At 42.2% G+C, this 27,830-nt stretch overlaps 1 protein-coding gene across 1 annotated transcript in view; it reads right to left on the reverse strand.

Moving 5' to 3' along the window:
* gmds (GDP-mannose 4,6-dehydratase) overlaps positions 1–27,830 on the reverse strand; it is a 222,721-nt gene that overhangs the window by 17,443 nt on the left and 177,448 nt on the right. Inside the window, exons 8-9 of the mRNA XM_034081682.2 lie at positions 20,162–20,282; positions 19,015–19,099 (exon numbers count right to left, since the gene is read on the reverse strand). Of these exons, the coding sequence (XP_033937573.1) occupies positions 19,015–19,099; positions 20,162–20,282 (206 nt within the window). The remainder of the gene's footprint in view (positions 1–19,014; positions 19,100–20,161; positions 20,283–27,830) is intronic.

The following is a 27,830-nucleotide window of genomic DNA, read 5'->3' on the forward strand; positions in this document are numbered from 1 at the left end:
CACACACACTCTCGCAGAGGCACACATTAAAATCTCAGCGGCTTGCTCCGAGCCGGTGCTACACCTCATTCCCTCACTCACTCTCTCCTTTCCTTTCCTTCCTTCCTGCCTTTCCTGTCATTCTCAATCTCGCAGCTCTGAGCTCCGCATACGTTTTTCTCTTTCTGACGCTGATCACAATGAAGACAAGAGGCTCCAGAGGGATGACATCACCTTAAGAAGTGAGATAGTAATAGTAATATATCCAGACATAGTTGATGCTTCAGTAAAAAGCAGTAAGTCAATAATGATTCTATGGATGCAGAACTATATCTGAACTTCTCATATTAAAAGTCTTCTTTGTGATTGACTAATGTGAAGTTGGCAGAGGAAATGTTGCACAATCACTTTTTTAGTTCTCAAGGAATATATTTATATACATAAGATGGATATCTATTTTGCAATGAAATTGGATTGCACAATTGTTTTGCAATAGTACGTTTTGATGGCACAATAATATGATGTTGGCTTTGCATGGGTACAGGGTTGGGCACAATTATATAATACCGGGAGACAATATAACGTCCTGTCCTTGTTGCACATCAGTGACCAGGTTTTGACAGTAGGTGTAACACCATCAGGAGTTATCAAGTATTTACTTTAAATAATATGCTAATATGCTAATTATTTGTAGCATCGTAAAAATATGCTGATTTTTCTCCATTAATTGTTTGTTAAGTAACATTTTGGAAATGTCCATGTCAACTTCCAAGGTATTGACTTTTCTCAAACCGTCCAAATAATCAGTTAAATATTATATAAAACAGAGAAAAGAAGGAAACTCAGTATTTGAGGGACTGAAAACAGACCATGAAAAATTATTTTAAAGATTGATCTTATCAAAATGAGTCGCAGTAAGTTATTTTGTGACCAAAGATTTTGTATATATAGTCCAAACCTATAAGAGGTGGCAGGTTATAAGGTTTTCGTTGGTGTGTATAAAGTTCAAACACTGATGTTCGGAAATGCTGCCTGCAGAGCCTGAGATAAGCTTTAGGAACTAAACTACTTTTGGAAGATTGATTTTTTAAATTCTCGTTCTCATAATCCTCACATTACAGCCCAACATTCAAAACAGAAATCCGGATCATTTATAAAAACGTCTTGACAGTGAAGGTTGAGCCCTGGCTCTAGTTCTCTCGGGGTTGAGGTCTGAAAACCTGCCCAGATCCTCCCCTCTGACAGTCTGACGGCAACGCTCCCCTAAAGCTGCTCAGTGGAGAACTCTGGGTAATCAAGCCCAGCTGGGACTAGGGGGCAAAGACACAGGCTGACGTAACCACCCTTTTCTCCCTCACGCTGTCAACAACCCTCTCTACCTCTCTATCCCCTCTTTTTCCACCTCGTCTGGCAGGTTTCTCTCATCAGGCCCAGCGCCGAGTAAGGCTGGCTGATAGCGCAGGAATCCTGGCCCACAATCCTCACTATCTTGGGCTGACTGCGGCCAACAAATTACTAGAAGGTGCTGAAGATACACCTATCCATCACAAGGCTGACAAAAAACGATATTAAAATACATGCAACACAACTTCTCAGACGGTTGGATATCTGCCTACAGCCTGGAGCAGAACTGGATACACTGCCTTAGATTGTCGAGCCAATGCGTTCCTCGCCTTAATAACACCGTCTTAGTTCCCATCTTTATCAATGCTCCTTTATATTCCTGTACCTTCATATCTAATGTGGCTGCCATGTCTCTCTGTTTCTCTCCGGGAGCAGTACCGGGTCAGTCTGTGGGTTGGACTGCCGAGGGGCCCAGGGTGGTTCCGCTCTGACGGTAGGAGGAAACTCCTTCAGGAAATACCAAACTGCCAGACACACACACAATCCACAATCTCTCTTTCTCCTACAAGCAGACTAAAGCTCCTGCACAAACTGCTCGGGTTAACATTCAAGTCCTCTCCTTTCAGAGAAGCCTTTAAAAACACAGCTATGCTTGGTTTGGAATATATTCAGGTAGTGTATCTTGCATTCTAAACCTGCAGTGTTTCACAACACAGATTCTGGCTGGCAGCCAGGGTTTTTATAGTATAATTACAGCTAACTTAAACGAGTCAGCTCAATTAAACAGTAAATCACTGTAGAGACCAGGTTCTTCCAAGGAGAGCCCAACCTCTCAACTCAGACCAGTACATATCGATTGAATTATTTGCTACCTAAAGAATGGGAAATTAGCCTGCAAGAAAACAAGACTGTCAGATTTTACAAAAAAGAGCCTGAATCCTTTGTTAAAATTAAATCAAAAACGATGTTTATAATGTGAGATTTAGCAAAATAAGGCGTTTGCTGTAATCAAAAAACATGCATTTAGTAGAAATTAGTAGTGAGATCTCTTCTCTTTTCAAAATTAAAGTAATTTTAAGACTGTTTTCATTGCATGTGATTCTGCAACAGATACAAATAAGACTTCCTCTGCTCAACATCATTTTCTATTTTTCCAGAGTAGGGGAAGACGGAGAGAGGAGAAATGTCCATCCAAATATATAAATCATGTCGTCCTCCGCTGACATATTCAAATCCTTATAGGTTAGCGATGACGCAACATCTTCGGGCTGGTTTGAATGCCTTTATATCAGTGACGCTCGGCTCTCCTTTAGAATCTGTGTTCCCTGTAGATAAAGTCAATCTCATTTTCATATTTTCTTGAAATCTTATACACAATAAAGGTCAAGAGAAAAAATAAACTATTCATATGAAGATGAAAACTACGCAAGTGGTGGAAGGTTTGAAAACAAAGCAGCAGTGATTTTTATCCTGATGTGATTTCTCTCGCTGATAATACTGCACTAGAATTAGAGAAATGGCATGTATTTATAGAAGTTTTTGTTGCAATTTTGAGTCCTCTTATGTAATGGATTGTTTTTAGTTTAACTGCCACATATACCCTGACTCCAAATGCAACTGCTTTTTTGAGTTACATCCCTTAGGTAATTTTGGTGGAAGGCAGCAAAAATATCTATCCAAACGGTCTAAAGATCCTTTCTTTCACATTTCTAAAGATTCATTTCGTAAATCATTTATTTTAGGTCAACGGTCTGCCTTATTTTCTTGGCTTTTGTTAAGACTTTTGCAAATGTATCTTGATTTCACAATATTTGTTTTCTTTTCATTTTGTTATGATTCTTAATGCAGTGATACAAAAGCCAGATGTTAAGCCTGTTATACACACATTTCAATGTACTGCTAGTCTGAAATGTACGTCTGTGTGTATTTGTACATTTCATGCGTCCAAGCGGCAGCGCTGTGGCTGACCACAGGAAGTGCTAATCAGCAGCGCGGCATAGCTGCTACCTTCCCTTTCCCCTTGTGACCTCCTCCCCACCCCTTCCACAATAGAGATACCAGGATCACATTACAGACTCTGAGGGTTAAGGGTCAATCCCATTTTTCAACCCTCTCCATCCCTTTTCCCCTTACAGATTCTTTCCCAGGGGTTAAAGCCTCCCGTCACCTAAATTCACATCAGTTCACGCGTGGCGAGGGAGTGGTATCCGTCGGAAACCCTCCATCTTCTCTCCCACACTAACCCCCCTGTTTTAAGGTCCCCTTGACAGACAGCTCTGTGATCCCAGGGACCACTCACACAAAGAGTTGGACATGGTTAAAAACATGTTTAAAACACTGCTGGCCTCTTGTGTCATTGTGTTGGTGTGTCTCTGTTACACCCCAGTTAAAGTCTTTATTTTAGAGCTGCGGAGGATCAGGTTACTTGGAGGTAAAGCTTAGCCTGACCTCCTGTGAAGGAAACCAACCGCTTTACAATAATAATGCAACGTAGGAGGTTATATTGTTCAGTGAGGATTTAAGATCCTTGAGAGCCTTTGTTCAAGGTTGTTACTTGTGTTTCTGTAGTGGAAAAACGGAACACTTAAAGAACTATACTTTAAAAGGAAAAGCAACTGACTTTGTGTATTTTATGTGCTGAAGGTAGCATGGACAGGTGGCATGGATATCGTTATTGATAACTATAAGAGAAAGTATAACGTACCTGAAACTGCGTTTGTGGAAACCTGATCAAACATGCAGCAGGTTCGAGTTAAATCAGCTTAACTTGGGGCTCTGAGTCACTTTTGGACAACAAAAGGTCAAATACAAAAGGTCAACATTTTCTACATCTTTGGTTCAAGCCTTATTGACTTCCTCTCCGTGGCAATAGTGTCAGAGGCACTTGGATAATAAGATATTTAGCTTAACTTAACAAAACAACAACATCCTAATGAGAATGACACCGGAGCTTTTGATATGCTCTCTGGTGGGGGCCATCCCGGGAGTTGGAAAGCAGTTCTTCCAACAGAGTTGTTATATTGAGCTTGAACTTGTATTTTGGAAACTACATGGAACATTCAATCCGCTACACAAATGTATTGGATCCTTCCGAGCCCAATGCTTCAGCCTTTCACCAAGTTTCATGAAAATCGTGCCAGTAGTTTTATGTAATACTACATTCAGACAAAGAAAATAACAAACAAACCAAGCCGCAAACATAACCTCCTGGCAGTAACATCTTAGAAATGATGGACTTTAACTAAACCTATAGCAATGAGGAGAACCTCTAATTGAGAATAATTTGAACAACGTTGACAACAATGATGAAAAATACTTCCGTCACCACCAGCCACTCCTACCACTTTGCAACTCTATACGTAAGTGGCAGATGACAAGGACAAGTGTAACAGTCTAACAAGCCACTTAGTATGATGTACACATGGCTAAAAGCAGAGCAGTGTTTAAATCATAGCTTCTATACTGAAGACAAAACCGCACCCTAATCTAACATGAGCACTGTACGAGCGTTCTCTCCCTCGACACAAATCTGCTTTTGATCACCCTGTGGTTCCTCGAGACATAATCCCTTTTAATTACAGTTTTACTCTCAATCAAACAAGAAAGTGTGACTGAAACTGACAGGTAATCATTTTCTCACAATTACAAGCTTTGACACACACCTGTATTAAACACAATCCGTACATATTAAAAGATGCTTACTTACAACAACACTTAGTGAGATTTATAGCAAACTTGCTTCAGTGTTTTAATTTCAAGATTCCAATATAATGGATATTACTACCTCTTTAATGTATTTGTTGTATGTTCTGTCAAGTTTTTCAATGGCTACTGGGTTTTAAATTATTGTTATTCGACCAAATGTCACGTAGATAAAGCAACATCGAATTTAACCAAATAGAGACAGAAGGAATGAGGAAATGAGGAGACAGTGACGTCATCAGTTAAATGGGCCTTTTTATGCTTTTTGGAGTTTTCCCTCCCTGTAGTGTGGGTTATAGGTTTTGGCATTTAAATGGTCTGCAAGGCTAAAATCCTAAAGTTCCCTCCAGACGGAGTTTCTCTCCCACAGAACCGCCTGACTGAAACGCCTCCTTTGTTTACTTCTGTAACATAGTGACATCTCTATGTAATTCACTCGTGCTACTATTGGCTAGCGTTCCAACACATTGTACGCAATAGGCCAAGGGGATGGGATATCTCTAAGCGGTTGAACAATCACAAGAGAGCAGGCCAGCTAACCAATCAGATCAGACTGGGCTCTGGTTTCAGACAGAGGGTGAAAAGAGGTGCTGCAGCACATCATTTTTTATGATAAAAAATAAAGACCGTTTTGAACACTAAAGCATGGAAATATTGTCACAGTACTGGCACAAAATACAAATCTGAACCTAAACATTTGTATAATATGTCCTTTTCAAGCATGTCTATGGGAATATGATTATAGCCATGACAAACATATAGCCAATCAGTAAGGTTGTTGTATGGAAAGGTAGGTAGCACACCTCTAAAGAAACTGCTCTTAGACTTAAATAAGTCATACGTAGAGAAAGAAAGGATATCAAAATTACTTTGTCACAACACGTCCAATTAAAAACTCTTACTCTTTCCATTCAGTTTCTCTTTTATTAATACAAAGCAGAAAAGCTGTAATGTATGGTATACTTTCCAAATGTAGGCGTCAAACTATTTGTTGTTTTGAAAATGATAAAGATAGTGAGACTCAGATATTCAATATTGAGGGACAAAGGGCAGACACCTCTTTTTACTTCCCTAGTGTTGAGGGTACCTAGATCTAAACAAGGTAGATCAAGTTTCTGGGTATTGATTTATTAAAAATAATATTCAAATATTTATTAAAACTGGCTGACATGCTGCAATAGACAACATTCATCTATGATTGAAAGTGTGCGATAACTGATGCAACCTTTTCTTTTATTGTTCCCCATCATTTTCCAGCAGAGAGCCCTGCTGTCAGTGATATTTCCACAGAGCAGATTTCCAGGTATCGGAGAAGTGAATGGCTTTAGTCCAACCATCTTGGAAAAGGACAACCAATTCCTCCCTAATATACGGAAACCTTTTAAAATAATGCTAATAGTTCATGCTTGCTTTGTGTTCAAGTATCGTGGACCTCTGCCAATCACCCAAACTCAGCACTGATAGCCGTTTTGTGTGCCAAGTGCCGTAAATCCAGCCGGCGGAGCTCGATAAAGCTTGTTCAATGTATAAATCTTGCTGCTCATAAAAGCCTTTTGCTCCTTTATGTCTGTCTGGTGTTCAAACATTCACCTCAATCCATCAATGCGGCAAACTGCTGTCAGAACACTAAGGCCTCTCCTAACTTCACATTTCCCCTTATCACTGGCTGCAATTCAAAGGAATCTGAGGAATCCTGGGGCTCAGTCTGTTCGCCAACACCCAATACGACGTGGTGAAACACAGACACATGCTGCTTTTTAAACGCAGACTAATTTCTGACACATAAATCGCACAAATTGATCACAGATGCTGGTGCTAACTACTGTGGCTGAGAAACAAGTGTGGAGTAAAACAACATAATTGACAATGATGTGTGAACCTGAGCTTTGGGACAATGTTTTGCATGGTAATAAAGTCATACAATGGCTCAAAGCCGACCGCTAACTCTTCTTGTTTTAAGACCTATAGTAGGAACTCCACCCAGTGGAATGGGCTGAGTTTGCTGCCTCAGCACTTCTCCATCCAAACGGCTGCGGTTCAGTGAGAGGTCTCGCTGCCTCGGCCCTGAGATGAAGCACCTCAGAGAGCCAGCAGTCCTAACTGGCTTCCACCGCCGGCCTCTGACTGACACCACTGCACTGCCAGAGACATAAAGAAGGATAATAATAGCTGCTCCTTCTTCCATATTCTATACCAACCAGACAGGCACACAACCGTATCCAAATTGCATGATAAAGGTAACTACCTCAGTCTACAACCTAACTGAAATCAGATTTGAGTTCAGTTCAAAATATTTAGCAGGTCATTATCTTGGCAGGTCATTGATTGATGTATTTTGTGACAGCCTTGTAATAAAAGTAAAAAAGGTCCCATATAAAGTAAAATTACATTTATTTAAGTTGTTAGTTTTGTGCTATAGTTAAAAGTATTTTGATTTAGAAAAAGAGCTTTAGGAGCCATAACACATAACTTAAGTTAAGTAAAAAAGTAAGTTAGATATGACCAAAATGTTCATCCTACAAAGCAGTGCGATCTATAACGGAAAGGGTAAAGGCAGCATCCTCACATGAGCTATCATGTTTTAAACAAGCCCTCACTTAACATTAATTAACTAGATATCATTGGCAGGATCCTACTTCAATGGGCTGATGGAAAAATGACAGAGGACGGTGTTTGACCAAAAGGTCAGTTTGTTAGCGATGGACTTTTGGATTCAGCAACCAGCAAAACAAAGTGACGCTGAGCCTGTTGATTCACCATTAAACTCAATACATTACAATATATGCTGCAATAGAACTGTCTACTGCATTGTATAACTGTGTGTTCACCACCAAGGCAAATACCCAAGGTCAATGTTGGATGGACCATGACAAAGCTATTCAAACGATTGCCTCTGAATGGTAGTTCAATAGTTCACTTACCCTAACCCTTCTTCGTAGCTCTTCAAAATTTTTTCAGGCAAAGTGGCAATTAAAGACGTCACTACATAAAGCAGTACGAGTAGTGACATGGTTAGGGAGTATACAGCTGAAAACCTGAATGAGCAGAAGCAAGGGTGAATGAAAGGGCGGCATTTCGTTACACACCTTTCCCATCAGTCTTCTCTCTGGATTTATTACAGTGAGGTTGACAGGTATATCATTTGAAGACAAGATAGATCCATAGAAGCTTTCGGCCTGCTTTGTTCTGCAAACTCTTAAAGGGAAGTCTCAGTGTACTTTAATTGTAGATATTTTTCATGCATTTTCACCAGGGCGCTGTATCTTTACAATCAAGCTGGGGGTTCAAAAGCTATGATACGCTGAAGGAATAAAGGCTTTAAATAACAAAATAAGACCCACATTGTACATTTTTCCTGGTTAGTAAAATATCAAATAGCTAATTGGCTTATTTGCTTAGTGCTCAAACTGAATACTGGAAGAGAATTCCAATCTAATACTGGGAAACTCTAAAATAGCCATCATATTTTTTCAGGCTTCATTAAATGGCAGATATTACGCAACAAAACAGTCCAACTGTTAAAATCCTCTCTGGGGCACAAGGACCAAAGTATACTGTATGAGTTACTGCCTGCCAGGAGCCATTATGTCAGCAGCACACACACGTGTGTGTGGGGCCATACCTGTTTTTCTCATTGCTAGGATAAAGAATGTGCTCTACAGCAGGGTCTGACACTGCGGTTACTGCTTTGGACCATGTCTGCATGAGTTGTCTGACACTTTTTATGGTGTGCTAGAAAGTTCAGAAGGTAAAAGCACTAATTGGTGTGAATTTAAGAAGGGTTATAGGAAATCTGCCGGAAAACTAAGACACTCGACAGCAACCCAAACAGAGCTTGTCTCGTCCTCTTCCAATCAAAGAAACTGTAATACTCATTTTGTGTGTGGAGACAGCACTACAAGGATCCAGGGAATGGTTTTATGAGGTCTTGACCGCCTGCATAAAGTCAAATGAAACCCAACACCAGCTTTCTTTCTTCAGTGAGGCCTGAGAACCAAGCACCTCATGTCTACTAATATACAACTGATTCTAAAAGTTGTCAGTATGCCTCAACCGAACTCCTTAAGCAGAGTCTGTAACCACCTCCTCCAACCCCCTTTCACTATTGGAATAAGGGGGACTGTGTCAGACCAAATGTCACTTTCAGAAACCAACAGTTTGACAAGCACAGTCACTTCTCAGTGAACGACGAGAAAGACTTTCTCAAGTTCTTTTTTTTTCAATTCTTCCCCAAACTTTTTCTATCATTTTTTAGGTGCTCAACAATGTAAATGCCTTTTGGAAATGTTATCTTACAATGAGCAACGCTATCTACATTTGAATGACTTTAAAAATTATTCTAAGACGGACAGCTTTTCACTGCAATTTCGTACTGTCACAATTTGGAACGGTAACAAAAATGTGCTTTCCAATGTAGGTCCTTAAAGTCCCCAGTTGTCCATTCTGGTTTTTTTACTACATTGTGATCATAAATATTTTCTGTCTACCTTACTTTCTTTTATTTGGTTTAGCTTCTCGAAGGTTCAGTTTTTTCATTTGGCTGAATAATGCTTTTGGTTTGTAATGTGTGTCTTTTGAGAGGCACGATATAGGAATGGGGTTTCACAATATCGCATGACGACTTGACGTTAAAAAATAGCCCTTTTCCACATTCTATGACAACATCGCATATATATTATGTCTCTGCTTGTAGTAACACTTCATTGAAACTATACAATGCTTACACAGAATGAATTACATTAACCACCATGTTATCATGGCGGCACCATAACATCATGTGGAAATGTTCAAGCTATAATGTGATTTTGTACACATTTGTCATTTTTTATGTATTTTCCCACAGTTTTATTTGACATTTTCTATTCCTCTTGAGTCCTGAGACATGTACTTAGAATTGAAAACAAAGTTTTCCTCTGAATACCTGTACCAAGATATTTAAGATATTCAGCCTTGCAGACTTACCAAAAATACATGTGCTGCACTTCAGGTTTGATGTCTGACCTTCAGAATGAGACATGGAGAGAACCCTTTTCTGTAGCTTTTCATAATATATAGGAATGTTAAACAAACACCTAGATAGAGATCCTTTGTAAAACTATAATGGTTTAAAGAAATGTTCTCGCAAAATTATAGAAACTGATGTTTTCAGCGTCTCAAAATGTGGAGATTTCTTACTTTTACTCAATTTTTTATAGTTAAAAATATATATTTGGTGTTAGGACTGGCAAAACTGAATATTTAAAATACATCATCCTAGAACTGAGAATCTTGGATTAACAATTTTCTATACACTGATATTTTAAATACTAAACGAGTAATAGAGAACATTAGCTACAATAGTTGCCCACTGCTCCTAGTACTAGACTCCTGGTAGGATGGGTTAAAAGCAGAGGACACATTTCACTGTGTGTGCTGTGTGCTCTGCATGTGTGACCATTACAGAGGGGTTTCATCCCTCCCAATTCTATTATATTCTATTCTATTATTGGTAGATTAATCGATAAAGAAATTGATTGTGAGATGCTGCCATAATAGAATGATGTAATCACACACCTACAATATCTAACAGTGACAGTGTCCAAGCGTGGGATTCTCCTTAAAACACAATACACCTTGACAAAGCAAAACATTATTTAGTAACAAGATCAGCCAGGTATGTCTTTGTCACTTTGATGAGATCAACAGGAGGGTTTGCTCTGCTTGCCAAAAGTCATAAAAAGTGACCATAACACTCGCCGTCTTTATTCTCCTGTATCACTGGAACCATTGTATGAGCTGCTAATCCAATGACGACAATACTGATGACGTATGAGAGTATGCAGCAGTGTGTTTAGGCACATCTCAATGTTGGAAGGAAGTTAAGAATAGAGAATTTTGAACATGCACATGCACGGACAGGCGGTTGACAGATGCCGAGGTGTGGTGCGTCAACAGGGCTATTTTTAGGGGTTGATGTAGGAGCTTTTGATTCTAACCTGCAGTCTGAATAAAAAGACAAAACAGGTCAGGCCACTCCTCTGTGAGAATCCCACAGGTTTGATTTCAACCCATATGTTGCTATGTATCATTACATGCCAGTTTCTGTAAGAGCTTCTGTTATATTGCATTATCTAAGCTGGCAATGGAAATTGAGTCATTACTGCTACTGAAAATAAAGAAATGTATGATTCAGATAACTCAAATGTCAATAAACAATGAACAAAGCAGCGCTAACTAGCGGGAACTTGGTCTGAGGCTGCGGCCCCACGAGGACGAAAACGGCTAAACGCATAGGATTAACGCAAACGCAATCGCAAACGGCTTCCGTCCACATGCAATAATTATCTGGATAGTGTCTGCCCACACGAGACCGCTCCGTTTAGCTCCAACCGCTGGAGAAGCTGCAGTACATATGCAGGAGCCTCTACGTGGCGCTGTAACTTCCTCCACAAAAGCAGCGAAGAAGCATGGTTGTCATGGTTGCCCTTCTGTTTATTCTCCGCGGTGGGGGCCGAGGGAACCGGGCAGAGTTTTTCGCCAGTCAGAGTGTATTAAAGTTGAAATCTTCCGGACAAAATTATAAAAGTGCCGGTCAAAGGTCTTCTTTGTTATTTATTGAGCTTTAAAACAAATGAATAACGACTCTATATAATATAATAATAAAATACACGGAGCCTCTCTTTTTCCTCCCTCTCTTCGGACAGCGCCAGTGTCTGTCTCATGCAGCAGCTGATCCAGTAATGAGTGACCCGGCCGACAGTAAAAATAAACATATTTATAACTAGTTTAGGGAGTTTGAGAGCTAATTAAAATAGCTAAGGGTGATGATCTGACTTGAAGTGTGTGTTTTGCTGCAGCGGGAGGAGCTGCAGGTGGGCAGAGCTGCGTGTCTCCGTCCTGTCAGATTAGACTTCACTCGCGAGAGAAAGATAAATAATCTGAATTCAGGGTGCAGTTTACTTTGACGTGGGGGTGAGCAGCAGAGGTGGGGAGAGGCGGGGCTATTGCCTCATCATTATTGCTGTAGATGTTGCACAAACAACTGTAGCATGGTCAATAGCGTCCGGAGCACGATAGCAACTCTGCGATCCGCCATTGTTGTTGTTGTTGGTGGCGAAACACTTCAGCACTGGCGCGGGGTAAGCGGAGGTGAGCAGAAGAGGTGGGGCTATTGCGCAATCACTATCAGTGATCTGAAAATGTCCGTATAGGGCGCACACACGGAGCTGTTTGACCCCCCAGAGAGTGGCGTATGCATTTCTATCCACCTTGGGACCCGTTGTCGTTTCCTCAGTCGTTTAGTGCCGTATTCGGTCGTCCTCGTGTGGCCGAACGGTCTATATGACACTAAACAGTAACGCAAACGACCGAATTCGTCCTCGTGGGGCCGCAGCCTGATACAGTATCAGGATGTTGCTTTGGGATATTGCAGAGATAAGAGGATTTGTTTGATCAGTGTCTTCCTCTCTTTGCATGAAGACAACAGATAAACCTTAACCTGTAAGGACAAACTCTTTGTTAGGTCATCTGTGTTTATGTGTATTCAGCACACCCTCAGTCACGGGGCTAGTGCTGCAGCAGCTTTGGTATGTAGCACTCCAGCTTTCACACTTGTTGTGCAGCGCAAGAATATACTTGCTTGATTGAAACAAAAGGATCCTCAGTCAGCTATTGAAAGTGCATGACTTCACTGCATGGAATGCTGGTACGTGACTATAACCCAGCCTTATCTACATTTACTGATTTTGATACTTGGGAACCTCTGATGGGGAATCCTCTCCTTCAATCTAAACACAACCCAGAGATTAATATCCTTCAACTCTTGCCACTGTGAACTGCACTATTAGTTGATTAATTGACAGGCGGAAAATCAAACAAAAACAATTTTTATCAAATTCTTGATTTTGACGTCGTCACTTAGGGCACTAGGAGATTAATGCAACATTTCCTGCTTTTTTTATACTTTTTTTTAATTAGAAAAATTATCTGATAATTAGGAAAGATAATAAATGGAAAAAAAGATAATACTAAACAGCCGCACGTAAGAACTCAAGCAGAGGTGCCTCTGGCTAACCCGCTTCATATCTTTCAACAGAGTGATAGCTTGTAGATGGAAATCTTTCCAAACTGTCCAACCTGTCAATATACCAGGATGACTGCTAGATTGTACTGATAAAGATAGCGTGGAACGCTTGGAAGGTTTGTAACAAGCTAAAACTGAAAACAGTTCATGCTGATGGCACTCTATTGACCTGCCTGGAGAAGTGCCAGTTTGCTCCTTGGCACTGCTGAGGTGCTCTTGAGCAAGGCACCCCACCCCAAACTGCTCCCGGGCACTGTAATGTAGTTGCACACTGCTTTAACACTGGGATTTTCACATTTCTGTTCTCTTAGTTGACGATCCAAGTCGATTTGAATCGAGGTCTGGTTTTTGTGGAATGGATTCCCTTTTTCGCCTCGTGCCTAATACACTTAACGGATCCTCTATATTCCCTTTTTTATTCAATAATAAATCATTGAAACAAGAAGAAAATCATTAGTTTCAGTCGAACAATAATCAGAGTTGGTTTCTTTCATCAGTCCTGATGATGGATAGATGACGTATTCAATTTTGGTCTACAGCAGAGCGAGTAATTGATAAATGGGGAAACTGTCTGTCAGCTTTTCCTTATAGGTAGATAATCTCCCCCGGAAGGGCATTCCTGTGCTGCCGACCAATGCCTGCTATCACTGAGACTGAGACACAGTAATACGGGCCAAAAGGGCAAGGAGCTGTGCGGTAAAAATGTATGTAGAAAAGTTATGCAAAACACAAATGGAATAATGAGTGAAAAGACAGACCGAGAGACAACTTCCCATTTATCACTGCTTCTCTTCCTCCTCTGCATGAGAGGAAGGACATAAACCACAGCGCTGTCACTCAACTGGCAGCAGTTTATTCCCTACAGCGACACATGAACTTGAAAGTATGACAGCCAGTCTGCATTAGCGCACAAATGTTTACATGCACAGACACACACCAATGTAAGTGAACGCAGAAATCATCACATCAGTTCAAACAGTCTACAGTGCTTCCAATACTGACTTGGACAAATTGGAGTCTACAATAAATATTTCAGGTGAAATTAACAAGTGTGAACTAAGGAAACAAGAGAAACGTCTGCAGGTTTTGTCAATCATATGACATAAGGTGTTGGGTAAATCCCAATACTTGCATTTCACATTTATTTGTGATCAATTCTGTGTAAAATCAAACTATTATTGGATACAATACGTTCTTGGAGAAATTAAAGGGGAATCTGAGACTGAATGTATTTGGGGATGGTGAAAGTGCAGTGTATTCCATTTTTGAGTATGGTCTCACAGAACAATGTCCAGAAAATGAGGTGCCCCCATGTGTGCGCACAACAGGAGATTGTTCTTGAAAAACGCATTCTCAGGTAAAGCTTGCAGGAGGCCTGACCTCACCTAAACTACAAAGCCAGTTCAACATTCTCATTAACAGCAGGGTCTTTGCTGGTCTTTCAATTGGTCAGACGATATCAGCGTCTGCCCTGGTTGTTCTGTTGGCGTTTGTTTTATCGTAACCAATGATTCAATGATACATAAATCATGCATCAGCATGCCCAATGATCCGTTAAATATTTGGTTAGAAAGATTTGAACCTTTGCATACCAACATATAGCCGCAATAAAGGTAATATCTGGAGAATTTATTCTGTGCATGTAAAAAACAAATTACGATATGTTGGCCTCTGTAGCAACGATCTTGATTGTTTCACTTTTAAAATCTGATCCTTGGAAATTCCCCAGTTTATTGTATGGTGCAGTTACCCTAGAACTGCTTTTGTGGTATGCACTTTTCTTTTTTCGAGCATATTCTGTTCTTGACTTTCCTTTTCCAAAGTATGGCAACACTACTATCACTAGTGTATAAGTAACTATTATAAAATAATCCATCTATTATACTGTACTAATTAACACACCTAATAAAATATATACATTTTAATTTGTAGCATGGTTTATCACCCAACAAGGTCTAAACACAACCGTGAGAACCAGATCAAGGAAACCACCTGATCACGCTAGGAATATTGAAAGCCATGGACACGGTACTGCATGTCACGTAGCAACCAAAACGAATAGTCACTATTAGGGCATAATACCTCATGACTCACCTTTGCAAAGACTCAGGCGGAGGCCGCTCACCTGAGCCAAACCTCCGTGCTGGCCGAAACCCACAGGCTGACGTGAGATTACTGACAGCTCACAATGGAAACATGCAGCAGCCATGAGAGATGGAGCAGTTTGAAACTTTCCTGAAGCGTTATTCCATACTACCCTGACAGCTTCAAACTACACGTCTTTTGCTTTAACAAATGAATATAGCTGAAGGAAGTTGCGGTGCCTATATTTACAACCAGCATGTTTCAAATGCCGCAAACAGCTTCCGTAAACAAAGTTAAAGTCGCTGTTATTTCTGCTGCCTCGAGGCGTTGTATCCGAATTAAACACAGTCAGGTGCACAATTATACACAAAGAAACACACACTTGCACCACATGTGAAGCACACCTGCACATTTAACCCCCATCTCAACACGCCATGGTTGCTAGCCCCTGTCCCAAGGGGCTGGGGAGATAAATGAGCTCATGTCAGACACACACACTGACAGAGATGATGATGAATTACATATATATTAGCACATAGCCTGAGGACTTACTCCTCCTGCACACAGGCTACGCAAAGTTCCGAATTCCCTTGCACCGAAACAGCAAACAACAACGAAAGAGTCCGAGTCAGCTGGATTCCTTAATGCACGTCGTACGTACACAGACTCTTGATGACAGGTATTTCCACTTCAGGAGAGACACAATGCTGAGCTGTGAGCCCGGTGTCAGCTACTTCCTGTCTGAATAGGTCAGAGGTTAAACACTCTTCAGTCTCTTTAACTCCTAGTACAGGAATAAAGAGACTGTGAGACGGAGCGGAGGAATGGCGGAACAGTTTCCCTCTTCTTATCCCTGCAATCTTTACCTTTGTTTCCTTTGTTTCCTACTACTTGCACATGTATTAGAAACTGCTGGTTAATCTACCTAAATAACTGAAAAACTGGAAAGTGAAATGCAGACTGTGAAGCATTGAGACAGAAGAGTTGATTTGAGTGATTTCTTCAGAAAATATTTGCTGGTTCCAGGTGCTCCAATATAAGGATTTCCTGCTTTTGGGTCGCTTTTTTTATTATTCTGTCAATCTAAATTATTTTTGGTTGTGTCTCCTATTCGCATAGTCTGAATTTGTGATTTTATCTAAAAATAATCTTTATATTTTGTTATTTATATAAGTGATGCCAAACTGTTTTAACCTCAAAGTTGAAACAATACAATTCTTCCTAGTTTCCAAACCCCAGTACATGGGGCTCTACCAACTGAACGTTAAGGCGGTCCAAGAGGAGCCATTGATAGTAATGTGGGTTTCTCTAAACAAAGCGCTGATTTTGGCCGCATTATTATTTTATTTTCAATTTTCTACTGTTCTATGCTGATCCCAACAAGATGTGCAGTTAACAATTCTTTGTTTGATCATATGGAGGAACCAATTATTGGAAACTATTTTGTGTTGTTCTGACCAGATCTTGAAATCTTCCTGAGCAGCTGCCTTCACACTTTTCTTTAGCTGATCAAGTCTATAAGCGGATGTTGCAACTAGTTTTAACTCTATTATTGGACCAGGTTGCCTAATAGGGTAGCTCACCACTACACAGTATATTGTCCATTAGTTCAAAAAGCTCTTGTAAAAGACAGACCTTTTCCCTTGCTGATAGGTTAGCACTGGTGGATTTGAAAAGTGTCTGGAGGAGTTCTCAATGTGGATTCAGGGTTAAGACCATAAATGAATGAGCCCAACACACACAAAAAGAAACAGGCCCAGGTGTGTGACCGGTGCTTCCATCTCCTCAGCAGTCAGTCAGCAGGGCCTCCTCTCTAATCCGCCGCCATCACTCAACTTCATCTCAGCTCTAATCTCGCCAGGCCAAAGCTCAGCAGAGGCTTTAAACCGAGGGCTGACGGCTAATCTCGACCACAACACCCCTGGGTAACTCTAAACCCTCCCCAGGGGGCAGCCACAATACCCCAGGGCCACAGCGATGAGAGAAGGACCTCCCAAATATCAGAGACACTTCACACCTAGGGGAAAGATGGAGGGATAATATGATTGCTTTTTTTGGTACAGGCAACGCGTCTTTTTCTCATGGGCTTTCAAAGCAGAATCCATTCATGAGAATTGCTTCATCAGCTGAATGAGTCCATCAAATACACTTCCATCATACGTAAAGAACAGAGTACTTGCCTGAATATGAGTATTTTCTCAGCACAAACTGGGCAGGATGCCTGCCTCCATTACTCTTTAAAGAGGCAAACTGGCTGTTTTCCAGCTGTATAAGAGCTTACAGTACGCACCCAGAGGCTGTCAACTGGACAGCTGATAAGTGTTCTCTATGGTCCCAGACACAATGACCGGCGATCAGATACACGCATAGAAAACATGAAACATTCATGTTAAGGTCAGGTATATGGAACGTGCTGCGCTGTGGTCATGAATTTCTTTCTGTACAACTATACGAGGTTACATATTATTATTATAGCAGAGCAACTTCATTCTGCAGCAATGTGTGCAGTGTGTTGTGATATGGTCAGTATTTCTGACAGTACTGCAAGCACAAATCAGTGTCAAACTTGTTACGCACGTAAAGTAACAAAAGTATTAGCATCTAAATATACTTAAAGTATCAACAGTAAAATAACTCATTCTGCAGATTGGTCATTTCAAAATAAAATATATGATATGTTTTAATTATAATGATTGATGCATTAAAGTGTTATCAAAGCTGGTAAAGGTGCAGCTAGTGTTAATTACTTTTCATAAATGGACAAGTCAAATAAAGCAAACTGATTGGTTCTTAGCCATAATATAATGAGCGTATACCACGGGTAGAATTGTAGTTACTTTTCACAACAAGTCAGTATCCCTCCGCGTCTGAGAAAAGCTACAACCGTTACAACTGAACTGTTACATTATGTCCGTTATGAAACTAACTAACAAAGCTTAAGATGGAAGTATGTAAGGGATAATGTGAGCAAGGACTTATTGACCGTTTGTTAAGGATGCTCACATCTGTAGAAAGAAGTCCGGCCGATTAACTGTATACAGTTGGGCTGAAAAGCAAACTGCAGTTTGCTTTTCAAACTGGGAAAAGAAAACAGAAGAGAAGTAACGGGGCAAGAACCCTCCTTTTTACGGCAGGCAGACCAACTGGAGAAGTACCACCATTCAAAAGCTTTCTGATGCGGGTCTTGAAAGCAGAGAAATGATGACCGTTAGTGGCCACAGCTGCGAAAGCTCTCTCCAGAGCTACTGGAAGCGGAATCTCGGGGACCGGAGAAAGTGGAGCAATATTCTGGCCATGCCAAGCAACAGCCTAGATTAACAACCCTCAACCTATACAAGTAACCACGTAAGCCATAGCTACTGATGCTGGACAGTTTTTCAGTGGGTGCACAATAAATGGCAACATACTAATGAATGTAAATAAATAGCCAAATAATCGATCAACGCTCTCTGTCTAATATGTTCGCTAGCTGTAGTGTTGATGTTTTGTGCAGAAGGCCAACGGAGGGACTATTTGATTTTGAACATCATATTGCTAATGTTTACTAAGTACAGTACTTGGTAAAATGTACTCACATGTCCATCAGTTATGGTCTTACTCAATGAAATAGCAACACAACAAACACACACATGACTAGTGTTCAGGTCATTTTGCTAGCTCTTAAAGACAAGATTTCAATGTAATAGACGGGTCATATTTACTACTTTCATTAACCATGAATATCCTTTTAAAAATAAACATTTGTATGGCGTTATTACGTTTTGAAAGATTTTTAAGAAGAAACAAACATTTTGTAGACACAAACACCGGGAGAACCCCCGACTTACCACCTTCAGTAGGACGGAAAGTATTTAGGGTCCACCTGACCATGTCCCAACCTGTGCTCCTGTGGGCAACGGCCAACCCTCCTCTCATCCTGTCCCCTCCCACCTGGAAAGACACAAAGGTTTAGCGGGAAAGAAACATTTTTCCACAGCTGCCGGAGGCTTCAGCCGTCCCTTTCCTCTGTCTCCCTGATTATTTCTTGTGCAGTTTGTTTTTTTTAACGTCTGGTCCCAGACACACATGTCACCCGTGGGTTTCTGAGCCACACGCAGCGCCACACACCTTCATCAACATGTCAGTGTCTTCCACGACACAAGGGGGAGGTGAAGGAGAGGTGAGAAAGAGGAGGGAACTGAGATGTGGTATTGACTGGGAGACAGAGGTTTTCTAAATAAAGCCTTTTTCAACTTGAAACTTCTACTATTTTCTTGCTTGTTTGTGCGCCATTCAGGATGCATCGGGGATGACATTCTTCAACTTATTTTGAATGATTTTCTTTGGTAATCGATGTAGATTCTTCCTCTTCTCCGTCCAAGAAAATCTATTTGTGCTCCTATACATTGTTTTCATCCACACTGGTACCTATTTAATTTGGACATTTGCAAAGCCTAGTTTGCAAATTGTCAGTAAAACTGATAACATTTGCTGGATTTCACATCTTTGGCCGGGTTGGTATAAATACAGGGTTAAAATGGCTGATAGCCAGATGATTACTTTCCGGGGTGTTACCTTATTTTGTATTGGACCATGGGGTAAAAAAAAGTAGTATAATATATATATATATATAGTATACACTATACTATACTTATACTACTATATATATATATATATATATATATACACACACACACACATATATACATACTATGGTTTATATATTAAATACTTTATAACATATGAAGAGAATAGTCTATGCACATTTATATACGCTCATCAATGGTTTTATTGTCTTTTTTACTTTTGAATGAGAAATTATAATTAAATCACTAATTTATTACAGTTTATACAGTTACCTTTATTTCTCAAATCAGACCGAGTCAAATATTATTATGTGCTTCCTGCGATTGTTGCGACCTTCATGGAAACCTGACTTTTTTCCAGAAACAGAGATGCAAACACATTTTTGGAAACGTGTGAGATAGTATTGTGTGTCTGTGTGCACTTACACTATTGTCTTCCCCATATGTATGAAGGCCTTCTCCACAAACTCCCTCACGCTGTGCACCTCCCCCGTCGCTATGATGAAATCTTCTGGCACCTCCTCTTGCAGCATCAGCCACATAGCCTGTAAGCGACAGAGAGATGGGGGCAGAGAGGTTAAAACACTGAGAGATCATAAAGACAGTTCAGTGCTCCAAACTGGACCCTGCCCAACTCGGCCCTGACAGACAGGAAGTGAACCCGCGACCTCTAAGCGGGGCAGTCGCCCGTACCTCTGTCCTGACGTCACAGCACGGACTCATGGGACAAATAGCGTGGGAACGGAGGACAGAACACTCCCATAGGCCCACTTTGCTGCTGGCACACACAACAAGGCATTTATGTGTCCATGAATGCACGTGCACCTATGCACGCGCACACAACTGCACTGGTCAAAAGCACTTAAAATGACTGCAAAAGGAGATGATAAACATTCAGAAATAAAATGACAACAGTATCCAGTCCTGACTAGTGTTCACTAGTTCTAACTCCACGGTGCAGGCAGTATTATCATTAGCCTATATAACCCAGTGAAAGCTGAGAGTCTGAATCCCTCAATAGACCAAGCACTATATTAAACAGCCAGCGAGGGCGTCTGTGCGTGGTTCCATAATATTTATGATGAACCAGAGCCAGCGGGTCAGAGCTGCTGACCTCTGGCATGTCTAGCCTGATTAGAAAAGACTCAAAGGGGACAGAAAGACAGATGGACAGACGGACAAATGCTCACATTGCACACGCACTGACAATTGGAATTAGGACACAAGCTTAGACATGTTTATACTGTAGTGTTGTATACAGTAATGGTGGGTATAATTTTTGGGCTGAAAAAAAATCTAAAGTATGTTTAGATAAAAAAAGCTATGCTCAATTTCAGTAGATTTGTGTTCAGTCCATACTTCATCATTCTTCATCATTACATCTGCAGACAGCTCAAAGTCAAATATTCTGCCATTGCTATTTATCTTTAATAAAAGACTTGACTTCACTCATTGGACTTTTTTAAGGACATTTGGCGTTTTTTGCCGTTGGTTTTTGTAACAAAGTGACTCGAGAGATTGAAGCTAAGAATAACGCTGAACAAGACATTATTTGGCCATTACCCACCTCTTACAATAAACTGTCATGACATGAAAGGGTTAAAGTTGTAAGACAAATCATGGACAACACCCAAACCAGACATGATAGCCTCACCCTAAATCACACAATATTTCATTTATCAATTTGACTCTAAATGGCACATGGACATCATAACTAGTAGTGTTCTGCTCTGGCATATTAATGTGTTCAGCCACACAGTTGCTATCTATAGGTGGTTTCCTATCGGTCTCTAAAAAGTCACTTAAACGCTTTGCCAGTTCAGCTCTCGGGATCAGTTTATATGCTCTACTTGGATTTGCATTGAATGTTATGTGTGTCTGTGTTCCATCCAGCCAAATCAGGATGTTGTATTTGATACAGTTGGACAAGGCAGAGACTTGCTGTCTCCCACCGCACATTCAGCAGTGTTCCCTGTGCAGAGGTACTTATAGGTGTGTCTTTTGCGGATATACAAACAAATAAAACAAAAACAAAGAACCAGCACCTTACCGTGGTAGAGAGGTTTGTGTGCCCTGATGAACCTGGGGGCTGTGTTGTCTGGAACCTTGTGTTCCTGGTAGGGTCTCCCATGGCAAATTGGTCTCAGGCAAGGGGCCAGACTAAGATTGGTTCAAAAGACCTCATGAAAGACGACACAAGAAGTGAGGATACCCGGCCCGGAGGAAGCCCGGGGTCCCCTTCTGGAGCCAGGCCCAGAAGGAGGACTTGTCGGCGAGCATCTGGTGGCCGGGCTTGCCACGGAGCCCGGCCGGGCCCAGCCCGAAAAGGCAACATGGGCAACACCTCCGCTTCTCCGTCCCGCGGGCCCACCACCTACGGGAAACAGCGATGGGGTCGGGTGCGCTGCCAGAAGGGTGGCAGTGAAAGCGGAGGGTCTCGACGGACCAGACCCGGGCGGCAGAAGCTGGCTTTGGGGACGTGGAACGTCACCTCTCTGGGGGGGAAGGAGCCGGAGCTTGTGCGGGAGGTGGAGCGTTACCAGTTGGATCTGGTTGGGCTCACCTCTACGCACAGCGTCGGCTCTGGAACCTTACTTCTGGATAGGGGTTGGACTCTATTCTTTTCCGGAGTTGCTCAAGGTGTGAGGCGCGGGGCGGGTGTGGGGATACTCACAAGTCCCCGGTTAGGTGCTTCGTTGTTGGAGTTTACCCCAGTGGACGAGAGGGTCGCCTCCCTACGCCTGCGGGTTATGGGGGGGAAACTCTGACTGTTGTGTGTGCTTATGCACCCAACAGCAGTTCAGAGTATACAGCCTTCTTGGAGACCCTGGAAAGAGTCCTGTATGGGGCTCCTGAAGGGGACTCTTTAATCTTGCTGGGAGACTTCAACGCACATGTGGGCAATGATGGAGACACTTGGAGGGGCGTGATTGGGACGAACGGCCCCCCTGATCTGAACCGGAGTGGTGGTTTGTTACTGGACTTCTGTGCTAGTCATGGATTGGCCATAACAAACACCATGTTCGAACATAAGGATGCTCATAAGTGCACGTGTTACCAGAGCACCCTAGGCAGAAGGTCCATGATCGATTTCGTTATCGTATCATCGGACCTGAGGCCGTATGTTTTGGACACTCGGGTAAAGAGAGGGGCGGAGTTGTCAACTGATCACCATCTGGTGGTGAGTTAGGTCGAGTGGCGGGGGAAGCCTCTGGATAGACCTGGTAAGCCCAAACGTGTAGTTCGGGTGAACTGGGAACGTCTGGAGGAGGCCCAAGTTCAGGAGGCCTTCAACTCACACCTCCGGCGGAGCTTTTCGGGCATTCCTGTGGAGGTTGGGGACATTGAACCAGAGTGGTCGGTGTTCAAAGCCCTCTATTGCCGAAGCCGCGGCGGGGAGCTGTGGTCTCAAGGTCCTAGGTGCCTCAAGGGGCGGTAACCCTCGAACCTCCTGGTGGACACCGGTGGTCAGGGAAGCCGTCCGACTGCATCACGATGCATTTCCAGTTCAGTTTTCATGGCACTATAATTGGTACACATGTTTTGTAAAAGCTTTACATTTCACATGTTGATGTTGCTACAGAAGATTTCATTGTGTCCAAAATGGAAAATGTTCATCCTCTGGGGAGAAGGCTGCATTTATCAAAATCTCATGAAAAGCATTTACTTGTTCTCCAATATTATGGCAATGATATCTTACTTTGTACCATGCTGTCAATCATTTGTTTTAAAGTCAGACAGTTCAAGGTATGTTATAAGACTTGTGTACTGAAGAACTGTATGTTCTGATTAAGGTATTGTATAAGCACAAGCATGCTGTGAAACACTCTCACACACACACCAGCGGCGATGGAATGCTCCTCCTCGGGGAGGACATCCTATCTCAGGATCGTTCAGGGTCAACTGACCGCTCAACACTGATGGCTCCCCTGAGCCCGACCCCTCACCCGCCGGCCCCTGATGAACACACCAGATTCTCACACTGCTACATGAGCCAATAATAGCACCTTGTGTATGACTGACAGCTGAACAAACGAATCGGAGCGTGTCCAATTTTCCACGACGAGAGGGCCATCAGAATCTGTGTTTCCAATTGTTTCCACATTTACTGCTTGTTAAGCTGACAGGAGAAATGTAATATTTTAGAATACCATGTGCTTTTGTGTGCAAGAGATAAACAAAACAAGGACCCACTCGTAGAAAAACAGCTTTAGTGCAACTAAAGGTGTAAAACTGTAGTAATCAGCATTTCAGCAGATAAATAATAAATAATAATAAAGCCTGTTACTAGTTCTAAGACAACAGCTGGTTAGTGGATTGCCAGAATTACAGTTACTCAACTTTCTTTAAAAACATGTTTTATATACACCAACAATTATACTACTTATCCTTACAAGGACAGGCAGGCGTGAACATATTACGCCTGTACTCGCCTCGTTACACCGGCTACCAGTCAGTTTTAGAATACAATTTACATTGTTAACGTTCGCATATACAAAGCCCTAAACGGTTTAGCCCCACTGTACCTGGCAGATCTTTTAAAACCACACCCACACGGTCACTGAGGTCTGCTGACAGACTCCTTCTGGTCGTCCCTAAATCGAGGTTAAAGCAGCGACGAGACAGAGCCTTTGCTGTTGCAGCTCCAAAGTTATGGAACGTATTGCCCCTCCAGGTTAGACTTGCTCCAACTCTGCTTGTTTTTAAATCTCGTTTAAAAACCCACTTCCTTTCCCTGGCATTTACAGGCCAGGTGACACTTGTGCTTTTAAATTTGGGTTTTTATCTTACTAGTGTTTTGTATTGTTTTTACGTCATGTAGGAGAGTTTCTCAGTCTGTGGATTCTGATCTGGTTTCATTGTTTGGTGTTTTACATTTGTTTCATGTCCTGTCTGTTTTTTATGTATTTATGCTATGTTTTTATACAGTTGTTGATGTACAGCACTTTGTTCAACTCTGTTGTTTTTAAATGTGCTATAGAAACAAAATGGATGGATGGATACTCATCAGCATCAAATTTGATTGATTTTTCAAATCAAAATTGGAAAATTGGTTGACATTGAAGCTTCTTAAATGTAAATATTTGTATTTCCTATGCTATATATCATTTTAAATGGAATATCTGGAAAAAAAACAATCACATTTTGGACAATTCTTAATTATTTTGGTCATTTTATAGATCCATTAATCAAAACAACAAAAATATCTTACTTGCAACTTGACATGTTGCTATGTCATGTTTACGCAAACAGTACACCATCGATGTAGCCTAAGATTTCATTTGGACCATAACATTCTGCCATTTTTAAAGAACTAAACCCTTCTCGATGTAAGTCGGATTAATCAGCTGTGAAATTTAAAACACTGTAATGCTGTTTTGATCATCTGGACTGGCTGATTATTTGAACTTGTAATGAAGCTTTAGGACTGAGTGATGAATGTGTGGCCTCAAGTAATCTGGATGGCTGTGATGATAGGAGTTGGGAACGCAGCTCGGATTCTCTCGCAGCCAGAGAAAATGTTTACGGCCGGAGCTGAGTGATATTGCCTCTGCTGATTTTTAACCAGGAAATGTGATAAATAATATGCTGAGTATTTGTCTGGAAATAAAATGAAATCACAAGAGACTGTGGTGCATTCTTCTCACCCCGTTAAGGGATAACAGCTAAGGGGATAGTATTGGCCTCAATGTGGGCCTGTGTATTCCCACATTTAACTTGTTTTTTCAAACTTTTTTTACATCAGCCCACACGATCCATTATTTTACCTTTTGCCCCCTTTCTCTTCTCCCGTCTACTGCCCTTCCTTTCTCCCCCAGTTCCTCTCAGGATTGCTCTGCTTCATTAGCTATCTGATAAACAGCTCAGGGGTTCAGCCCTTCACAACGAACCCGCACCTTCCTGTTCACATGGCCACAGGATGACCCCCATCACACACTCCACACTCCACTCCGGCTCAGAGACAGATACTGACCCCTGCAGCCACCCGCAACCCCTTTACCTGAAATATATTCTGACACACATACACAAGGGGAAACCTGGCAACCAAAGTTCAAATGCTGTGTTTAGTGCAATGTAGAAAAACATGGGTGTGTATACTGTCTGTTGATATGTTTTAAGTTACTGATGGGAAGGTTTGGAAATCTGTGTTTTGGTTTACCTTTCTTTGCCATTTGTGTTAGTTGTCCTACCAGAGAATGTAAACATAGCCAACAGTTGAGTTGTGATATTTTGCTACATGTTGTTACCTTTTTTGCTAAGTCTAACAAATCTATAGGTTACTTTCGTAACCCCAGCCTCAGACATGAAGTGAGATGTCTCACTATGGGATGCGCCTCATCGCGGAGCAAACAGAAGCATCAATCTCATTACGCCAATCCTGATTGGCTGGTGATCTTGACGTCAACGTCAGGGGAAATCACCCCCTATAAGTAGCCTGCGCCACGACGCATGCGTCATTCAAAATAAGCACCTCTTCTCGCTTCACCATAGCAAGGAGGGCCGTCTGGTGAGACATCTCACTTCATGTTACTCTGAGTACTGGGGTTACGTAAGTAACCTATAGTTCTCATTCATAACCCTCCGTTCGATGTCTCACTATGGGATATTGTAGCTCCCGTATTGCCAGACGAGCTTATCTCGAAGATCAACGATCAACCATAATTTAACAGGTGGAGTCCCGACTCAACAAGGTGCCCGCTTGGAGCGGAGACGTCTAGCCTGTAAAAGCGGACAAAAGTGAGCGGCGAAGACCAGCTTGCTGCTGCACAGATGTCTTGGATGGAAACACCCTTGAACAAAGCCCAGGATGTAGCCAGGCCCCGAGTCGAGTGAGCCCGCAGACCCGAAGGTGCTTGCAGATTCTGACTCGTATAGGCCAAAGCAATCGACCTCCACGATTCAGTGGGAGAGCCATTGCTTAGTAACGGGCTTGCCCTTGTGAGGTTTAACCCAGGACACGAAGATTTGGTCATTAAGACGAAGCTCTTTTGATCTGTCCATATATGTGTGTAAAGCCCGGACTGGACACAACAGATCCTGCTGCTGTTCCCCGGAGGAAACCAGCTGCGGAGGAAATGCCTCAATGTCAATTGGGGTACACGAACCAACCACCTTTGGTGTAAAGGCAGGGTTGGGTTTCAACAACACTCTCGTTTGCCCTGGGGCGAACTGAGTGCATGAGGGATGTACAGACAGTGCATGGATATCGCTGACCCGCTTGGCGGATGCCAGGGCCAGTAACAGCACTGTCTTGAGTGACAGATGTTTCATGTCAGCTCCTTCCAGGGGTTCAAATGGGGTCATTTTGAGCCCATTTAAAACCACTGCCAGGTCCGATAAGGGCACCAGCGACCTGGAGACAGGGAGGAGCCTGCGAGCTCCCTTCATAAAATGGCAAACCAAAGGATGTTGGCTAGCCGTCTTACCCTCAAAGCCCACATGGCATGCAGCAATAGCAGCCAGGTACACGTTGATCGTGGAGAAAGCTCTATGTTTTTCGATCAAGTCCTGTAGAAATGATAAAATCACCCCGACAGGACATTGCAAAGAGATGTGTCCTTCTTGAAGGCACCACTCCTCAAACAACCTCCACTTACAGTCGTAAAGAGACCTGATGGAGGAAGCTCTCGCACTCTGAATAGTGTTTATCACCTTCTGAGGGAGTCCCACTGTATTCAGATTGTACCACTCACGGGTCAGGCCCATAGTGCCCCGCGCTCTGGACGTGGATAAAGACTGAGACAATCTGTCCCTGCGTGGTGGGGGCTGCCATGGCTGCCCACACAACAGCTGATATATCTCCGCCAGCCCGTACATTGCGGGCTAGGGCGGAAACATCAGAGTAAGTGTGTGGCGTTGCTCCTTCACTCTGGCCAGAGTTGGGGGTAACAGAGCCAGGGGTGGGAACACGCACAGAGGACCCGGAGGTCGATCGTGTACGAGTGTGTCCCCGCCTAACAGTGCGTTTAAATCGTGCATTAAAGAGAACAGCTGTCATTGAGCATTTTCTACTTTTGCGAACAGACTGCTCCGCCGTAACGCACCCACAGCGGACTCCCGATCCTTGGATGAGGAGTCCAGTCTGCATAGAG

The sequence above is a fragment of the Pseudochaenichthys georgianus genome, chromosome 4, assembly GCF_902827115.2.
Source record: "Pseudochaenichthys georgianus chromosome 4, fPseGeo1.2, whole genome shotgun sequence".
NCBI classification, from domain to species: domain Eukaryota; kingdom Metazoa; phylum Chordata; class Actinopteri; order Perciformes; family Channichthyidae; genus Pseudochaenichthys; species Pseudochaenichthys georgianus.